Source organism: Bemisia tabaci, chromosome 3, assembly GCF_918797505.1.
Source record: "Bemisia tabaci chromosome 3, PGI_BMITA_v3".
Lineage (NCBI taxonomy): Eukaryota > Metazoa > Arthropoda > Insecta > Hemiptera > Aleyrodidae > Bemisia > Bemisia tabaci.
Genome location: NC_092795.1, coordinates 7,968,913 through 7,988,424, shown reverse-complemented (window position 1 = coordinate 7,988,424; position 19,512 = coordinate 7,968,913). Strand labels below are relative to the sequence as shown.

The 19,512-nt window shown below is 35.3% G+C and overlaps 1 protein-coding gene across 4 annotated transcripts in view; it reads left to right on the top strand.

The window, feature by feature from the left end:
• Hsl (hormone-sensitive lipase) overlaps positions 1-19,512 on the top strand; it is a 32,837-nt gene that overhangs the window by 2,061 nt on the left and 11,264 nt on the right. For all 4 annotated transcript variants that reach the window (XR_011899434.1, XR_011899435.1, XM_072297704.1 and 1 more), the window contains exons 2-11: positions 845-1,034; positions 6,391-6,511; positions 7,738-7,845; positions 9,017-9,207; positions 9,389-9,677; positions 11,569-11,757; positions 12,601-12,920; positions 13,806-14,725; positions 15,829-15,964; positions 17,087-17,212. Coding sequence is in view for 2 of the 4 variants with exons in the window: in XM_072297704.1 (XP_072153805.1) it covers positions 845-1,034; positions 6,391-6,511; positions 7,738-7,845; positions 9,017-9,207; positions 9,389-9,677; positions 11,569-11,757; positions 12,601-12,920; positions 13,806-14,725; positions 15,829-15,964; positions 17,087-17,212 (2,590 nt within the window). In the remaining 2 variants the exon portion in view is untranslated. The remainder of the gene's footprint in view (positions 1-844; positions 1,035-6,390; positions 6,512-7,737; positions 7,846-9,016; positions 9,208-9,388; positions 9,678-11,568; positions 11,758-12,600; positions 12,921-13,805; positions 14,726-15,828; positions 15,965-17,086; positions 17,213-19,512) is intronic.

The window sequence follows — 19,512 nt, the reverse complement described above, 5'->3', positions numbered from 1 at the left end:
AATAGGTATGCGTGAGAATGAATTGTGGAATATTTTTTGAATTTGGAAAAACTGGTTAAGGACAAAAACTAATATTTATCATAGATATTTTAAAGATGGTACACCTACTTTCAAAAGTACCTTTGTTGTTCAGGAATATATGAAAAAAATTATGAACATTTTAATAATATGTCCCCCTTTTTTCTTTTTTTTTCTTAAATATTATTAACATGCATCAATTTTTTATAAGAAAGTCTTAACTATTTTAATAAAGATAAGCTATTAAAATCTTCTCGAACTTTTAAAAACTTTGGCTTATTCGTTCAGAACAATGTGTTTTGGTATCCAGTTTTCTATTCTTTGAGGCTATACTTTTTTTTACAAACAATCTTTAGGGGACATTAGAATTTTTTGCTTAATTTCCTTGTCATAAAAATTACGAAGGTATTTCCTGTTCGGTCAATTCAGCGAATTTTCCTTTCAGACATTTTTTTCCTGTTTTTCTACATGTAAAAAATCGCGAATTTTTTCCGTACAGATTTCAGTTCAATCCCCCAGTTTTTTTTACGTCTTTGATCACAAATTTTTTACGTTAAGTTCTCAGACTCTGATTTTTTACGAGTTCTTCTACGTACATCTTTCGTACTTGTAAAATTTACCAGTTTTAATTTTTTTTTCACGAATTATATTACAAGATGTGCTACTAGGGTAGGCTACATAAATAGTAGGTCTGGACAAGGTCCACTATGTTGATTAGTTTCTTCTCAAAATTTCACTCAATTTATGATACAAATTGTGTATAAGCGTTGAGTTAGTCAATTTTCTTTGAATATACCAAAAATGACCTTTTTTGTCTTCTTTTCAGGGAGTTGGAAATTTGTGCGCAAATGATGGATTCGTTGAGAAGCATTGCAGAACTGAACCTGAAACTTGTGACCTGGTCACAACCAGGCAAATTGTTTGCATTGGATAAAAGTATGTCGTTCGAAGAAATTTATGTCAAAATCACTGAGATCAATCTCCATTGCTTCTATGGCAGATGTATCGGATTTCAAGTAAGGCACAATTTTTTTTTCAGCCCCTCTGAAATCATTGATAACTTCTTTTCATTTGAGCAGACAACATATTAGCAAGCCAATTACAAAAATGAGTTTTTTCACTAATATGTCATGGGTAGAAAGTTCCAAGCTTTCCCTCAAATTCAATCAACCTTCTCCCATTTTTAACCAAACTTTATGATTGCTTCTCTCTAAAGACACAAGAAAAAAAAAGAATAAGAAAAACCCCCAGAATTTTTTCATCTCTCAGATGCCGTACTTAGCACAGGGTTCCCCTGTTTTTCCCTGTTCTTGTGGGGCTCCTCTACCTCTTGAGACTAGGCGGGTTGTCAAATCAGGAGGTTTCTGCCCTTTCTGATACTAACAGTTTCCGAACATAGCTTCTGAAGAGGGCTTTTTTTTTATCCGAACCACAGTGGACCACAATAGAACGCATCACTTTTTTATCGCGTTCCACTGGCGCGATCCAGTGCGTTCCATGTGTTCCAGTGGAACGCTTGGACCACTCTTCCGAGGTAGGTTGAGGTTGGTTCAGGCTGGTTGAACCAGCCCGAACCACTATCATCACAATCCATGCGTTCCACGGATAAAAAAAAAGCCCTAAGGAAGTGAAGGATCTTTCACCATCAACAAGTTTGTTTGTTTGTTTTTTTTTTTTAAACAAATAAATTTATTATGATTTTTACATGGTGGAAGCTATGCTTTACGGAGCATAGCCCTAAGGCCTTGTTTACATACTAATTTATTGAAGCCTAACTTAAGTTTACATCTACTTTTATTATCATTAAATTCCACCTGTAGTTTCCTTTTATAGAGTTACTGAATGTCTAAATTGGCGCTTGAAGTTCCTCAGTCTTACAGTCTTTTAGTCTTCATTGTTCTCCTCGGGATCACCTATGGTAGGTGTTTCATCGAGGGAGGAAGGGTTGGCTGCGTATGTTCTTCTGTTGTATCTTCTCTCAGGATCAGTTGTTTTTGTATAAGTATTTCTTTGATATATGCATATCGACGGTGTAAGTCGGCAATCACATAACTTGTTTGCGGTGTCTAAAAATCTCCACCTCTATGTTATTTTTTTAAAGGAGAACAAATTGACATCATTCCTTGAAGTTTTTACAGAATATTCTTCACCTAGAGGAGAAAAACCATTGCAGTTTTCAAGAATTGCCGTTGAGTAGTTTTTCGTTTAAAAAATAAAGTATAACAGGAAGTCTGCGACGTCGCAAACCGAGTTATGTGATTGCCGACTTAAACCGTCGATATATCACTTTCCAATTGTTTCTTGATTCAAGCATCATCGGTACGGTGTTATCTGGTGTTAGTGTTGTTTGTAAAAGTGTATCTAATGCTTCTTTTTGTGTTCTTATCTTTTCGCATGTATAAAACATATGCTCCGGTGTGTCTTTGGTATTATTTTTACAATGTGGGCAGTATGGGTTTGATCTTCGTTAGAATTTGAACAGGTAGTCTGCATACGCTCCGTGGCCGGAAAAAGTGGGTTAAATAGTAATCAGGATGTCCGTGTCTTCTATATGTCCAGTGGTGTAATTCTGGGATTAGACTTTTTAGCCAATAATTAGAGGATGATTCCCATTCTATGCTCCGACGTGCCATTCTGTCTATTTGTATTTCTTCTGGGTCTTCTTTCATGTATTTACTTGTCTTCTCTTTTATCAATATACTTTCCGAAGGAATACCGGAAATTACACTAAGACAAAAGTCTGACATCGTTCGGTAGGCGCTGCACAATGTTAATTTAAGTGGTCTTAGAGTTTTTCTTATTTCTTCTCTATTCTTTTTCTGTTTACACTCGGCTGCCCATGTTATCACACCATAGAAAATTATTGAGAGAACTGCATGTAGGAATCAGAAGTTTTCTTCTGATGAAAGATGGTCCGTGCAGATTGGGGAGTAGGGGTCGGAAGTGTGTCGTTACCCTTTTCGCCTTTTGGCAAGCTGCTTTGATATGCTGGTTCATTCTGACTCCCTTCGTTATTTTGAATCCGAGGGATGTCAGGGATGATCCAGCAGTGATTTGCACTTCTCCTATTGATAACTCCATATTTCCTGCTTTCTTTGGGCCATGCAGTAGAAGTGCTTCTGTCTTTTTATCTTCGGTGAATAGATCTTTTTTTTAAAGTTTTTGTTTGATCTGTTTCGTTACTGTCTTTGTAATTGATTGTATTTCTTCTATGTTGATGCCTGTTATTACTAGCAAAGTATCATCCGCATATGCTTGTTTGAGGGTTTCCGGAGTGGTGTTCAAGTTTAAGATTTCATCGAATATTATAAGCCAGATTTTTGGAGACAGGCAGCCTCCTTGTGCAGCACCCAAATTGAGTTTTAGCATAAAGTCTGAAAATACTAAGTATCTGTTTGTTAGGTATGATTTTGTGATTTCTATGATGTAAGATGGTATCTTCCTTTGGAGCATTATTGTTTCAATGATGTCCTCCCAGCTTACACTATTAAATGCATTTTTTATATCTAGGTTTAGTAGTAATAATAATCTTCTGCTTGTATTGTTGTTCTTGACATTATGTTCGTTTATCCGTTTAATTCTCGTGACTGCATTGGAGGTATTCTTCCCTATTCGAAAGCCAAATTGTGCAACGTTAGCGGTGAATGATTGAATTAAATGGCGGTTTATTATAAATTCAAAGATTTTTGCCATTGACTTTAGTATGCAGATTGGTCCATATGTTTTTGTCGTGTTAGGTTGTTTTGATTGTTTTGGTAATAGTACTAAATGCGCCGTTTTCCATTCATCCGGGAAATCGCAGTTTTTAATTAAAGTAAAAGGGAATTTAACATTTCTTTAAACGGTTTAAAGTTACTATTGATTAATATTTTGCTTAGTATTGGTATAATGTTGTCTGGGCCTGGGGCTTTGTAGTTCTTTTGTCTTCTCAGAGCACTGTGTAATTCTTCATCCGTGATCGGTGGTATTTCGTTTTCTGGGATTTGTATGCATTTCCAGTTTATATAGCCGTGATCAGGGAATAATTCATCAATTGATTCCAATAGCTCTTGTTTGGTAAGAGTGTTAGTATCGTGAATGGTCGGTCTTTTCAATTTATTGCAAAAAATTATATATCGACGGTGAAACTACCAAACCACGTATCTCGGTTTGCGACGTCGCAGACTTCCTGTCATACTTTATTTTTTAAATGAAAAACTACTTAACGTCCAGTCTTGAAAATTTCTATGATTTTTCCTCTTCGTGCGGAGAAAATTCTGTGAAAATTTCAAGGAATGATGTTGATTTGGTCTACCTCAAAAAAATAAAATGCGAGCGTAGATTTTTAAACACCGCAAACGAGATACGTGGTTTGGTAGTTTCACCGTCGATATGCTTCTCCCTCAATATCTTTGTCCAGGTCTTTTATGATTTCCATCCATTTTTCATGTTTGGATTTTTTAATTTGGTATTTAAGCTCTTTTTCCAAATCTTGATAGTTTCGAAGATCTTGTTCTGCTTCTAGATTTCCTTTTTGACGGCGTGTTAGTTTCCTTTGTGCTTTTAGACACTTTTTCCTGGTTTGATTAATTTCGTTGTTCTACCAGTATGGAGTTTCTCTAGGTGGGACTGGGTTTTTACTTTCGAAGGTTTCATTCCCCGCTTTTATTATTATTGTCTCGCAGATTGCTGGTGAAAGAACTGAGTGTTTTAGGTGTTGTGTTGTTAGTTCTTTCGTTAGTTTGGCGAAGTCGGGATATCTTTTTGAGTCAAGTATCCATCTTTTCTTCGTTTGAGTTTGTTTTGTTGTTAATTTAAGTTGAGAGTTATACTCTAATTGCATGCAGGGGTGGTCGCTCAGGTTTATATCTTCCAAGATTTTCATTCTCAGATTATGTGCTATTTCTGGTGTACAGATAACTATATCGGGAACCGAGTCTCCTCTAGAACTTGTGGATGTCAGAGTGTATGTTTCTATCTGATTGCATACTACTAAGTCCATTGCTGTTAACCAGGATTCTAAAATTCTGCCTCTGGTGTCAGTTCTTTATCACCCCAAAGTGGAGATCGGCAGTTGAGATCTCCCGTTATTATTATATTGCCGTGGGTTTGGTGGATTTTTTCACTGATTTCATCTAATTGATCCTTTAATTTGTCTGTTGGGTCATTTGGGGAAAGATAGCATCCGCTTATAGTTAGGTCTCGCCATTTGAAACTCGCGAAGTTTTCATGTTGTTCCCATTCTGTAGATTATCCGATAAGGTTCTGATTTGTTTTTACAGCTATTCTTTCTTGTTTATTTAAGAAGTATCCGTCTTTTACTGCTCTTCTTTTGTTTGGTTCAGAAAATATGTTTATTCCCGCGTGGCTTTGCGTGCTTATTCGATATATCAGATCATGGGCATTTGGCATCTCATTCAGGTTACAGATAAGTGCGGTGAAAGAATTTTCTTCGTTGTCGGAGTTTGGATGTTTGGAATTTTTAGTTCTAATTATTTCTCCTGATGTTTCTCTTTAGTTTTCGATTGGTTTGTGTATTAGTCCTACTGGGGAGTCATGCGAGGTTATATATGTAACTTTATTTAAAGTTGTTACCATCAACAAGTTGGAAATTTCAGCCTCTAAAGAAGCTATTTCAATATATTCTAAATATAAAATGGACCAAATATAGCAGAAACGAACCAAACCACATTTGCAAAAAAGTTGAGTCAGGAGCAATTTTGAATAAAGCTATTTCCGAAGCTTTTGAGATATAACTAAGACCAAAAGCTCGTAGTACCATTTAAAAACATTTGTCACTCAAAAGACCTTGTGAATTTTCCAAACCCCGAACATAATACTTCCAAATTGGGGCAACATAGTATTGTTCCTTTTCATAAATTCAGTTAAAATTTCTTTGAATGTCAACCGGAATTCTCACGCTTTTTCATAATTTACTTTGGGGTTTTTCACATTTTTACTTGTAGTGCTAATAAAAATATTTACAAATAAAATGAATACAGATCTTTGCACACCTAATGTTTATTTTTAGTTTCTCCAGCAAGGAATCATACAAAGTGGAACTTGCCCTTTGCAGTTTTCGTATCAGTTTTCCATTTCCCTTTACGGGTTCTACAGAACTTGTTTTCTTCCTTGCAAATTTCCATGAATTTTCTTGTAGGTGAATGAAAATAATTGAAATGTGAATAAGCAAATCGTTAAAATTTTCAGGATTATACCAGTAGAGATATGATACTATAAGACCATGCAGGCAGGATATTAATGAAGAAAATTAAATATTTAAATGGAAAATGTGTTGATAATTGACTGGATTGTAGAGTTTCATAATTCTGAGAGATGAACCACCGTTTAACTGCAGTTTTTAATTATTGACTCATTCTCTTGTGTTTGCAGTTTAAAGAATCACTACAGCAGGTTATAAAGACCTTAGCCATTATGTTAGCGTCTTTCAGTGAAGTATACTTCTGCAGTGAAGGCAGTATGCTCGCCAGGGCAACTAATTCTGTCTGGCATAGTAAGTATACAGTACACATTTTATCACTCTTGTGAATGTTGTTCTCAACAGGAATTAGGATCAACCAATTTTAAATTTTGCTCATAATGATTGATGGACCGAACATAAGAAATAACAATTCAATCGACAACTTAAAAATTTGGAAACCTTTTTTTCAAAAATCATCGGAAACTCCAAATATTTATTTGTAATTGATAATTTCTGCGCTGAAAGGCTTGCAATTCTGCCAAGATATTGCAACTTTTCACGACATTTGCTGCAAATAAACTCATTCAAGGTCAACTCACTTCCACACAAGAGTGAGGCAGAATTTGGAACAGATTCAGAGAAATATTCATAGCAGAGCTCTCGATAGGTTATTTGTAATTAAAAAGCTATGTTGCTCAATTGTATTTCACCTTCAAACGCCCTTTCATTAAAGAAATTCTTAACTATGTATTCAAGCAAAAAATCATGGAACGGTCTGAAACTTGCAAAGGGAAGAATGCTGGTGAATTTTGCAAATTTGATTTGCCTTATACTCTCTAAGACTCAAAGTATATTTTCGGGGTCATTTCAAACTGTTTCTCAATAACATTCAACATATTAAAGCGTAGTGGACTGCAAAATAATTCAAGGGGATTTTTAAGAAAAGGTTTTCAGATTTTGATGTTATTGACAGTAGATGAGACGAAATGAGCTGAAGTGATAACTATGTGGAAGCACATCTTTCTTCATTAAATTTTTACTGATCTAAACTCTATTGAAGCAGGCCGTATGGCTTTTCAGGGACTACAGATTTTTTTTAGAAATTAAAAGAAAAAAGAATTATTATGAACTAAAATTTGTCTGGTTCAACAAAATTCATATGATCATTTCATGTTTTACTTAAGGATGTCATGGTAACTGATTTTTGTCATGTAACATAGAAATCTACATGGTTTTTTTGTACCTTAAATCATCCCATCTTTGGGGTATTTTTAAAAATGAAATTCTGATATCAATAACTGTTACTCACCTGATATTAGAAATACAAGAGAATCCTTAACTACAAAATAAGGGTAAAAGAAAATATTATCATATGATCCTAAAAGACCAAAGAGCTGTTTAGATCCAAATTCATGCAAGTATAAAGCGATTTACTTTTTAATGAACCTGACCGCAAAATGCCAACAACAGCTCCAAAAAACTTTCACTAAAATGCTTTCTATCAATTCCTATTCTACCATTGTTTCTTTAACTTTCAGGCAGCAAGTATTTGGTTGATCCAGAATTGAGAGCCAAGCGGATCGTTCAGTGTACAATCTGGGCCTCTGTGGAATTTTGCAAAGCTTTCTGGTTTTTAGGAGAGATAGGTATATCACTAATTATTACATCCATTATTAGATCTCCATTATTATGTATGGAAATGTCAGAAATGAGCAGAATTATGAATCATGCAGGAAAGTTTAAGGCAGTTAGCAAATGATATGAGAATCCTATTAAATTTCGTCTCATGCAACAAAAGTCCTATCAGCTGAAGATTTGTAGAACCCATTTGGTACCCACATCTACTTTTTTTCACTTCAAAGTTGCTACCAATGAGAGACTGAAAATATTTGAGTAAAGAAGGTAAAATCCCCTCTCTTTATGTAAGTTACTAGCAGTGTTCGAAACTCACAGGTGCTGTCGCACCAAATGCGCCTAAAAAAGCGGCCATGGCGCCTAAAAAATGAAGGCTCTGCGCCAATGTGGCCCCTAAAAATTGTCCCCTAAAGATCTGAATTTTCATATTTGGTGATATTCGAAATTTTCAGCACTATGAGTGAAGGCTTTTTCTATTCTTCTCGATTTCATCCTTAGTGCTTGTGTCTCCTCCAAGTTACAGCTACTTACTAGTTCTGTTACGAAAAAATCTTGCGTCTAACTTTTCACTGAATGCGCCGCAATATATAAGCATTAAGTCAATAAGGCCCCTAAAAAATCTTCAATGGCGCCTAAAAATCGGGCTTGATGCGCCACATGGCTCCTAAAACTCAAAGCTGAGTTTCCAACACTGGTTACTAGCTAGTCAGTAGAATATCACCTGCCTTATAGGAAAGAAACAAACATTTTTGGACAAGTAGCATCTGAAATATTAATATTTATGGTGAAACTTAAAATTAAAATAAAAATAAGTTCAAGACAAACCACGATGCTATTCATTTTATGTATAATTTAATTACTTACATGCCAAAGCTTTTTGAGACCCCAGGTCCCATCATCAGGGCTTACATTATGGGAAATGGTTTGCAGTGAAGAATAATATTGAGCTACCACATACTTTAAAATAACTGTCCAAAAATTTGAAGCAGCAAACTTCCCCTCCCAGTAATGGTTCTTATTGGAAGGGAGGGAAATATTAAATCACGAATTAGCTCTATCCTTAAAGTTATGAACAATTTTTCATATTTTATCAATGTGTTTCCGTGCAAAAGTGCGCCTATGCCTCAAAAAAACTAAACTTTGAAAAAAGGGATAATATGAATTTTTCTCCTTTTTTTTCAGAACTTTTAAATAAAGTACCAAATTTAGTTTACAGCTCTGTGGCTGTAAATCGTTTGATAAAGCTGGAACCTGTGCCCTTACAGATAATCAGTATGACGGGTTCTACAATTGACATTCCTGTACCCTGCACATCCGTCGGTATCCAGCCCCTGAATGTTCGATTAATTGCTAAGCTTGTCTATGAAGGCATGGTAAGTTATTTCTGTCAATTTAACCAGGAAATCTTCAATTAGACAGACGCAGATCCAAGTAAAGTCTTACCTGCTTGAGTTTGCTGTCGCAGGATAATCTGTCTTAGTCTGCACCTCTTAAAGGAATTAAAAAAAACATAGGGCATTAACTCTAGTTCTGATCTTGAACTCTATTTTGCAGGAAGAAGACTGTGTAGGAAGCCCAACAAAGACAGCACCGGTACCAAGAAGCACTGAGTTGGTTTTCCATTGCCATGGAGGTGGGTTTGTGGCTCAGAGCTCGCGTTCCCATGAAATGTACTTAAGAGAATGGGCAATTCTTCTAAACTGTCCAATGGTTTCTGTTGACTACGCTCTTGCCCCTGAAGCACCCTTTCCCAGAGCCCTCGAAGATGTCCTGTATGCCTATTGTTGGACACTAAACAATGCTGCTCAACTTGGTTCAACTGCTGATAAAATTATCTTTGCTGGTAAGCATAAAAACCTCACTTTAAAATTCGCTTAGTACCTATAGCCGAAAAGTCTTTTACTTAATGTGAACTTTTGTGCTTTATGAAGATTAGTTGATTCATTTGTTGGTCTTCAGTTGAATGACTGTGGGCTGTGACCTAATCCACGAAAGAACGCCAGTGGTGTAAAAATGCCTCATCTTTCAACCGCGAGGAAAGTCTCAGATTTGATAATAGGACAAAATGTCCAGAGATAAATGTCCAAAGTACAAAAATGTCCAAAGTCTAAAAAGTCCATATTCGAAACAGGTCCAAATATCTGGAATGTCCAATCGCGGTATTATGGCCAAAAACAAAAATGCCCAAATGTGAAATAATTTGACTAAGTGGCAACATAAGGAGCCTGGAAGCTTTTTATAGCAATATTCATTGGAATAATGAAGAACCAGTGATTTAGAGTTTTCCTAACCTGTGACTGGACTTGGATCATACATGCACTAAGCAACAAATATCATAGAAGTCAAGAAAAAATCAGAGTACAATCGAATTAGGACAGAATCCTCTAGCGCGTCCAGCGGTATCAAGAATTTAAGGATGAAGACGATATTCCATAATATCCTAGGGGAATAGCCTACTATGATCGAGTTACGCAACAAGCCGCAAGATGAAAGTGATGAGGAAGCATGAAGAATTTCTATCAACAGGTGAATGGTAATATTAATTATGACTCACAGTAACTGGACATTTGGGTATTTTTAATTTTGGGGATGGTACTGCTACTGGACGTTCCAGGTACTTGGACATTTTCTACTCATGGACTTTTCTTATATTGGACATTTTTTTTACTCTGGATATTTGTTTTTGGACATTTTGACCCATCACCCTCAGATTTTTAGGAAATAGACTGATTTAGTGGCCACGTCATGGTTCAAATGTAAACAAAGGCATAATCTTGTCTCTGATTCACGCTCTTTGCACCATGGTGGTAAAATGCGTCCAAATGTTTCTTATAATCAAAATTTCTTGTATTTATTGAGCCCTTAATTTATTTATGACCGGTCAATGACTAATTTTTGATAGATTAACTCAATTAACCTTTGAAGCACTTGCACATGAAGTTATGTTAGTTTGCTTTGGTTTGAACCAAGAGTTTGATATTATATTGAACGACGTAGTCACTAAATCAGTCTTATTTCCAAAAATGATAATCCCTTTTTTTTATTTTTGACTTTTCAACTACGTAGCTCCTAAAGCTTTGGGCGTCTAATTTTTGCAAAAATGTCAAGTATAATTTGCCTCAGTGAGATGCTTATAAGACGATTTTCAAATGACCCTGCATGGAAAGTGAAGAAGCCAGCCAAACGTTAGTTTTTAATTTGATATTCGTTACGACCTCTTGAGGTAGATGAGCATTTAAATCAAACTTTCTTCAAGTTAGGTTGGAGAAAAGCAGAGCTGAATTTTGCAGCATTTTTATGTAATGCTCCTGACGGAGATGTGGCACCTTTGCTGTGTTCATTTTGCAGAAAATTTTGTATTAAAGCAGTTATTGATGTGACGAACATCATGCAACTTTCTTATTTTCCTGGCCAATGGGAGTGGAGAAAGAAGAGTTTTCATCGACCATCATTATTTCTCTTAGATAATGCGAGTAAAAATGCTACAAAATTCTTGTTTTAGTCTGCATTTTTCAAAATTTGCCTGCTTATGATTCAATTTTCAAAAATAATCGTGCTCTAGAGGTTATGGAGAAAATCATTTCACATAATAACACAATTTAGTTGGTGCCAAATCTCTCGGTTTTCTGTGCGGAGTCCTGAAAAGGCTAAACATCTTTTTAAAAATGGAGCAAGTATTAAAAAGGGTTAATCAAGATATGCATTTGAAAAATTTGCTTGCCTTTTTCCCTCAGGTGATTCTGCGGGTGCTAACTTATGTCTAAGTCTAGCTTTCAAGTGTATCGAGCTTGGGGTGCGACCACCAGATGGGATATTCCTTGCCTATGCCCCCGTATTGATCTCATTTCTTCCCTCCCCTTCTCGTCTGCTCAGCCTCTTAGATCCAATTTTGCCCATCGGATTCTTATCTGCCTGTCTCAGAGGTATGTCCCAATTTAAATTTTTAGCAGACTGCTGACTGTAGAATACCTTCGATTTTTTTTTACGGTCAAGCTGCTCTCTACTGCCAGATTAAAAGGTCACTAGTGACATTTTGATTCTAAGAAAGATTTTCTTCCTCTTATGATACAATGTACCTTCAATTATGTCAAGGAAAGTTAAGTCATTGAAAAATTCTTCCACCTATATAGTAGTATTCTGCCACCGTATATATAGGTAGGTACTAAAATCAGTTCAATGCTCTATTTGAATCAAGTAGACTCAGGTTTTTGTGCAAGTGAGAAGTTTGAATTAATGAAGACAAAGCTGACATATTTTAACTCATGAGTCGAATTCGGAAAGTTCCAACTGTATTCTATGTAAAAGTTCAATCAGGTGACGTACGGTGGTTCTTGATTTTGTATTCTGTAGAGCAGTTTATTCCACCTAATAAAGATTTTACCAATACATGACCAATTTGGCACCTGCTTTATCGATTAATCATAAAAATTTAATATTTTATGAAAGATTTCATGAATCCCTCCATAAGTTTTTACTGCGACAGAATCAAATTTATAGTGGGGAAGGGAATCGGAAATTTGCATCTTAAGCTGACAATATCCATTATCAATACTTCTCATGAGTTGTATCATAAAAAACAGCAGTGAACACAATTGTGCGTCACCTAAGTGTAGGAAACGAACAAAATTGTTAACTTTTTTACCAGGAGCAAAATTGGGTTTTCTTGATGAGTACCAGTCTAATACATCCAGTCCTATACAAAGGTACAAAATGACTTTATTTTTAATAGTAAAATGCTAGAAATAGATTGTTTTGTTCATTTTTAGCGTATGCGGATCCTCAAAGCAAAAGTGAAATGAGCAAGTATGAGCACAGGTTGAAACGTACCTCTTCGGTGAAGATCACTGATTCCAATGTTCCTACCGTTTCTTCTCCCATCGAGAAGCCCGAAACTGTGATAATGGATGTGAGTCCTGTGGAAAACAAGTTCCCTCCAAATCTCTTAACCAAGTCCAAGTCATGTGAATCAGACTGTGATAGTAAACCTGTGCTAGCTCAGAGAACGGTTAAATCTAGCTTCGGGATAAGGTCCATGGAAGCAGTACCAGACTCCGATTTTCAGAGGGAAGAACAAGTTGTATCCAAGGTGCGTATTATATTCCTTTTTGCTTTGTGAACAAGGCGTCAAGCCAAGAGTGAAACGCTAGGTTTGCTGAAGTTGGTAAAATCAAACTTTTGAATCGGATATTCCCCAAATGTGAAGATTACCATCAAAAATTTTTTCAAAAGACTGAAGTTTGATGATTTTAAGAAGATATTTTGAGGAAAAGGCCACACCTTTTATTGTTTTACATAGAAAATGAAGACAAATACACGTAATCAATAATGTAGGACAAGGTGATTTAGCTGTAAAAAAATGATAACTTTCATAGCATTGGGTAATAACTTCCTAAAATCCATTAGTTAGAAGACATTTTCTGTGTAATTTGACATTAATATTTTCCCTCTCTCTTAAAAGCATGAACTCTCCCAGCAAACTCTCTACTTCAAACTCCTCTCTCAAACCAGTTTCTTTTGCACCTCTGTAAATCTATGAATTTTTAAACAATTGAGTTAAAAAAAGTTGCGTTAAAAAGTGAATGAAATAATCCGTAGCTTGTATTACCTGCATTTTGCTTACTTGTAAGGAAGTCAATGACCAAGCTTTTGCACTAAGACCAGGATTTTTAGTCATTTATTTCAGGCTTATCTGCCCCTAATTTTTTTTCCTCCAAACAATCTGAATATGATCAGGTTCAAAAGAAATATCCAAAGTATTCATCATTTATCCTAATACTTTAAGATTTGGTTCATTTAACTAAATACACATCAATTGATTTCCAGGAAAAAAGTTTTTTGAAACGCTTGTTTCCATCCATTTTCATTTTTACTTTCCATTCTCCTAAATCCATGATACAGAAACTTGAACTTAGACTTAGTATTCAGCCCCTTGCTGCATTGCAAAGTTAATTTATTTTTTTTGTGTTTTTAGGTCGGTTCGGACTGTCCTATCGTGAAAAAACCCTCGCCTCTTGTTGAAACCATAGTTGCCCCCTCATCTTGTCTCTCCTTAACATCATCCAGCTCCTTGCTGATTAATACCATTCAGCAAGTAACTTCAGGTCAAGAGGGAAGATACAGGAAGAGTGACGCCTCATCGTTATGCCCAACAGTAGAAATCCCTGTAGAGTCCAAGTCAAGTATTGAAGATTTCACAGGAAAAGCAGGGTTGGTCTTCGAAAATTCTCAGTGCTTGGACAAAGTCCAAAATGAACAGTCAACCAGCAAAGATACTTTGTGCCCTGAAAGTGATCTAAAAGGAACAGCGCAGGATTTATTGCGTCAAGAGGAAAACCAAAATATACAACCACCTAACTTCCAAAACCCAAATAAAGAGCTGAATCTACAACCACTAAGCACAGACATCGCACTGTGTTCAAACGTGGAACAAAATCTGCCCTTCCAGAGCACCGATAATTCTCAATATCCAGGAGAGGATAAAAGTTTAATGAAAACTCATTGCTCAAAAGACCAAAATGTACAGTCCCCGAGCACGCAAAATTGTCTCAGAGCTGAAGAAAATACAACTAAGCAATCTATAGATACGAGTCAAGCACAATGTGCAGAAGATGTTGCACTAAAAAATTATTGTGTGGAACAGTCACCAACCACAGACAATGCTCGGTCTCCGAAGAGAGCTTTGAGTCAGCACACATCCTCAACTGACGAAGCCACCAAACTCTCTGAAAATCACAAGTGCAAAGAAGATTCAAAAACTGAGATTGATGATGAAAGTAATTCCAAGTTGAGGCCGGAGTTCTCCAGAGCTGTTGAAAGTGTCACAACGGCTATAACAAATGTATTTATCAATTTTACGAAAAGCAATAATCAGCCTGCAAAAGTAGATCAGGGGTAAGTTTTTTTCTTTGCTCTTTTTAGTGGCTAAGCTAGGGTTTGAAGCCCTGTTTAGTGTCTTAATTTCAATATACGACTGATTATGAGTTTTTACACTTATTTTTAAAAAAATAGATGAATGAGATGTAGATAATCTACTCAAAAAATTAATGTCTGAATTATTTATTGCAAATTTGGAAGTAAAATACCTCTTTAGATGAAAACAAAGTATGGTGAAACAATTTCATTGACTATTGATAATCAGTCAATGAAATTTTTTCTGTCACACTTTTACCGTGGTTTTTCAAATTTTTTGCCACAAAATTTGATCAAATATTCCTATTACATAATTCTTAGGGCTCCAATTTATTGAAAATAATATAAACAAAACTCATAAGTTGTTGTTTGTCATTTGATGGAATACAATGACATTTAAACATTACAAAATTTCCTTTCACAAATCACATTTTCAATAGTTAATTGTTGAGAGTTCCTACTTGAAAATTTCGCTGATTTTTTCTCTATTTTCGCACAAAAATCAGGAAAAGTTCCACGAAAAATTGCTTAGACATTCTTGTGGAAATTGACTCTTTTGGGTCAATTTTGCAACCTTGTAATAGAGTTAGGTTCCTTTGTCTGGGAGACAATAAATTAGTTACATATCAAAATGGTGGTAACACACAGAACTACAAACCCTGAATTCACCTTGAATACTCTTTAGGATTGAATTTGAAAACACTTGTCTTCAAACAGTTTTAAGCGGTGTTGGATGCCAAGAAACCAAGTGCGGACTCTAGAAAAAATGCTGTCTGCTTGTTAGGCGGTTGACACAATCCTTTGTAGAAGGCAATGCAAATCGGTTCGCACTTGATTATGGCCATCATGGCCTCAACCAACAGAGCTTGTTTGAACTACAGAGTGTGCTTAAGAGAAAGCTAGTGGCACTCTTGTGTCCCTTGTGAAATTTTTGCAAATCCCTGATGCAAGCATGAGCTCCGCTATCTAGTCTTTTAATACTACATTGGTTCTTCTTTTAAAAATAAAGATCAGCTCTGGTGTTTATTTTTTTTATTTTATTTTTTTCTTTTGTATTTTCATTAAAAATTTTAATTAATCCTCAGGGTTGAAGCCTTAGATGAAGAAGAAATTTCTATTCCTTTAGAATACTTCACTGTTAAACCACCAGCGGACTACTATCTCTCTCCTATTTTGGCACCAGACAACCTCCTCAAATCATTGCCAGCTATAAAATTATTGGTAAGGAAATTACATACTTGTTCATTTTTTGTTCCATGGCTACAGGTGAGACCAATTGTTGATATAGCTGGTATACAAATTTTTGGTATATCTGATACAGATTACAAGGTCATCATCTTTTCTTGGGAAACAGAGAGAAATATTGAAATCCAATGACTTTTGACATCATAATCAAATCTCTAGAATAAATGAGCAGTCCGGATCATGGAGTCTTTGTAGATACATGACGACAAGACATAGCCCAATCTTAACCATGGAATATATTGCTATTCGATGTCTTATCAAGCTGCTTTAAACTTTCAATAATCAGCCCGTAGTGGACAAAGTAAGAAACCGAGCATCACAGTTCACAATACATCTGCTGTGCTAAAACTTTATTCTAGTCATTGAATGCAGTTGCACTTAATAAAGATCATTATCTGATTTTAACGAAGTATGAAAAACGATTATCTATTATCATTTAAACTTACCTACTATTATTTGAATTATGCTCAAATCTCTGACCATACTATTATTTATTTATGGTAAATGATTCTACTTCAAATAAATTCTATTTTAATACAATTTTGTGTTGTAATTAAACTTGGTTACATATGCTTAGTATTCCTTGTGTTACAATTGCTTTTCAATGCTTTCAATTAGCAATTTTGGGCAAACTACAGGGTGATGACATGGTAGTTTCTCTTACAAATGAACACAACTATAGTTCAAAGTTGTGAAATTTCCCCTCGCAAAATGTATTTTTACCCGTAGAATCTTGAGTATTTCCCCGAGTTTTCCTTTGATCTCATGCAAAAATAAGAAGTATGATTGATAAAAATTCCACAGGTAGATTCTTGTAAAAAATTAATTGTCTTCCTAATTAATTTTGCAACTTTAGAATGGAGGTATCTTCCTCCGTTCGATAAACGTCGAAGTATGTGTTTTAAAAGTTTCAACTAAAGATCACTCCTCCTTGATGAAAAAACTTAGTTTACTAGCTAGTGCTTGTTTTCTTCTTTTATACTGTGAAAGTTGTGGTTATAAGAATTGAAAAAAATTCTTCTCAATTTATGCCTCAAGAATGTAGTTTTGTCAGTTACTTGTATGCTCTTCAATTCAGTCTTTTCTTTGATAAATTAGACAACAGAAATGGATCCCTTTCTGGATGACTGCGTCAGCTTTGCCAAGAAGATGAAAGCAATGGACCATGATGTTTCACTGGACGTGTTACCAGGCCTCCCTCATGGCTTTTTAACATTTGCTCTAGTACGTAATAAACAACATTAGTACTTTAATAACTGAGAATGACTTTAACACGCACATTTCTGTTCCTTTATAGCAAGAGAAAAATTGGTATAGAATCTAAAGTTTAAAGTGGATTTACTGTACTTTCAAGAACTATTTGAAAGATGATCAAGCAATTGAAAATTCCTGGATTTTACAAAGTCTCCTCAAAAGTCTTTGAAAGTCACAACATATTGTGCTACATTTGGTATTCTTTTAAAAAAATTAATCAGAAAATACTTTGAAATAACTTTAAAAGTATGTTCTTAGTCGTTTTGATTTTTGATGTATTGTGATCACTTGGGTCACACTTTTGCCAGTATTTTAAAGTGTTTCTCAATTTAATTTTGTTTATCTATGCCTTACATATCACAACAAGATATGACTTATGAAGATTCTAAACACGATAGCCTTGAAATCTTGTAATTTTTAATTGATCAATGGGCTAAAGATCCCTTCTTAGAATTCATAGACAACCACCACATTTGTCTGAATTGAGTTTTAACAACCCTTAAGAGTGAATTATTAGGAAGTAAATTCAGCCATAATTCCTTCTATGTATGAAGTAAGAAGCAAGTATGAGTCAGAGGAGCACGTACAAAAAACTACAGTTATCGCAGATTATTGCTACATGGAAAACATTAAATTGCTGCTTTAATAATTCAATGGACCACTAGACAAGGTACGAATTTAAGCGATCTGATACATGTTTCTTAACCAGAATTTCACGTAGAAAACGATTCATACAACGAAAATTGCTGAAACCAACTCCTAACGAAGATATTAACGTTTTTATTTCACATTGGTTACGAGGAATTTGAACTGCCCGCTCACAAGAAACTCAAAGCTCTACGTGAGTCAAATCGCCCACTACAACGGTTTCAGCAAACTTCTCAATCGAGCAATGTTCATTTCCCATCATGTGTTGTTCAAACTATTAGCAATTTGCTATAACTGAGCCAAAGCGTCAAGATTGAGGTTGCCAGATTTTTATATCGCAGAGACTGTCATGATAACGTTTAGCGCGCGATGTGAATCACGTAGAGCATTGAGTTTTCATGAGCGGGTGGTTTGAATTCACGCATCAAGAATCATTAAATATCTTCGTAAAGAGTTAATTTCAGTAATTTTTGTTGTGTGCATCGTGTTTTACGTAAAATTTTGGTTAAGAAACATGTATCAGAATGCTGAAATTCGTACCTTCTCTAGTGGTCCATTGCTAAAAAAAGTGACTGCAATGTTTCAATGTAGATTTTCCAACAAAAAAATGCTACTTTAACCACGTCCATGGTTCAATTAGCTTTCAATAGTGGTTAAAGTAGCATTTTTTTGTTGTAAAATCTACGTTCAAAAGTTGCTGTTACTTTTTTTAGCAATCGAATCATTAAATCAGCAATTTAATTTTTTCCGTGTATGCCAAAGCTTTTCATTAGTCACTGACTTACACACACATGAAACTAGTATTCTACGATTAATTCGGGTCAAGGACCACAGTCGGAGCCTCTTGTCGCACACCAGCGCGATAAAAATGTGCTGTACAAAACGACAGTTACTACACAGCCACAGCACACTGACCAACAAAAAAATGGTAATGCTATCTAGCCTAGCAGTGAATTTTTTTAATTTTATGGCACGGGTTAATTATGGGTTTTCTCAAACTTGAGCAAATTTCTTGGGTGGAAAATTATTGGAATTATGAATCATGCTTGAAAAGACAAACAAAATTTTATAAATGGACCACTAGACAGGGTACGAATTTAAGTACATATTCCAATACTTGTTTCCTAAGTAAAATTCCACGGAAAACATCGTTTGGGTGAGGAAAATTGCTTAAATCAACATTTAATCAATATATTAATGTTTTCAGCCAGCATTGGTTATGAGAAATTTTAATTGCCCGCTCATTAGAAAACAATTCTCAACGTAAGTTAAATCACGGTTTCTTAATAAAGCAGTGTTACATCTCTACCCTGTGTTGTATAAAGTGTGAACAACGTGCAACAACTGAGTGGAAGCAGCAAAATTGAGGTTTTCATTTTTGCATGCTGCAGAGACTGATACGGCAATGTTTATCGCGAGCTTTGACTCACATTGAGTTTTATTTTTTCATGAGCTGGAGATTTGAATTCATCCATCAAATACGTTTAATATCTCAACTCTGAGTTAATTTTAGCAATTTTTGTTGCCCCAATGAATCATGTTCTACATGAAACTTTCATTGAAAACATGCACCAGAATGCTTTAATTTTGTACCTTGTCTAGTGGTCCATTGTTGCAGCCTC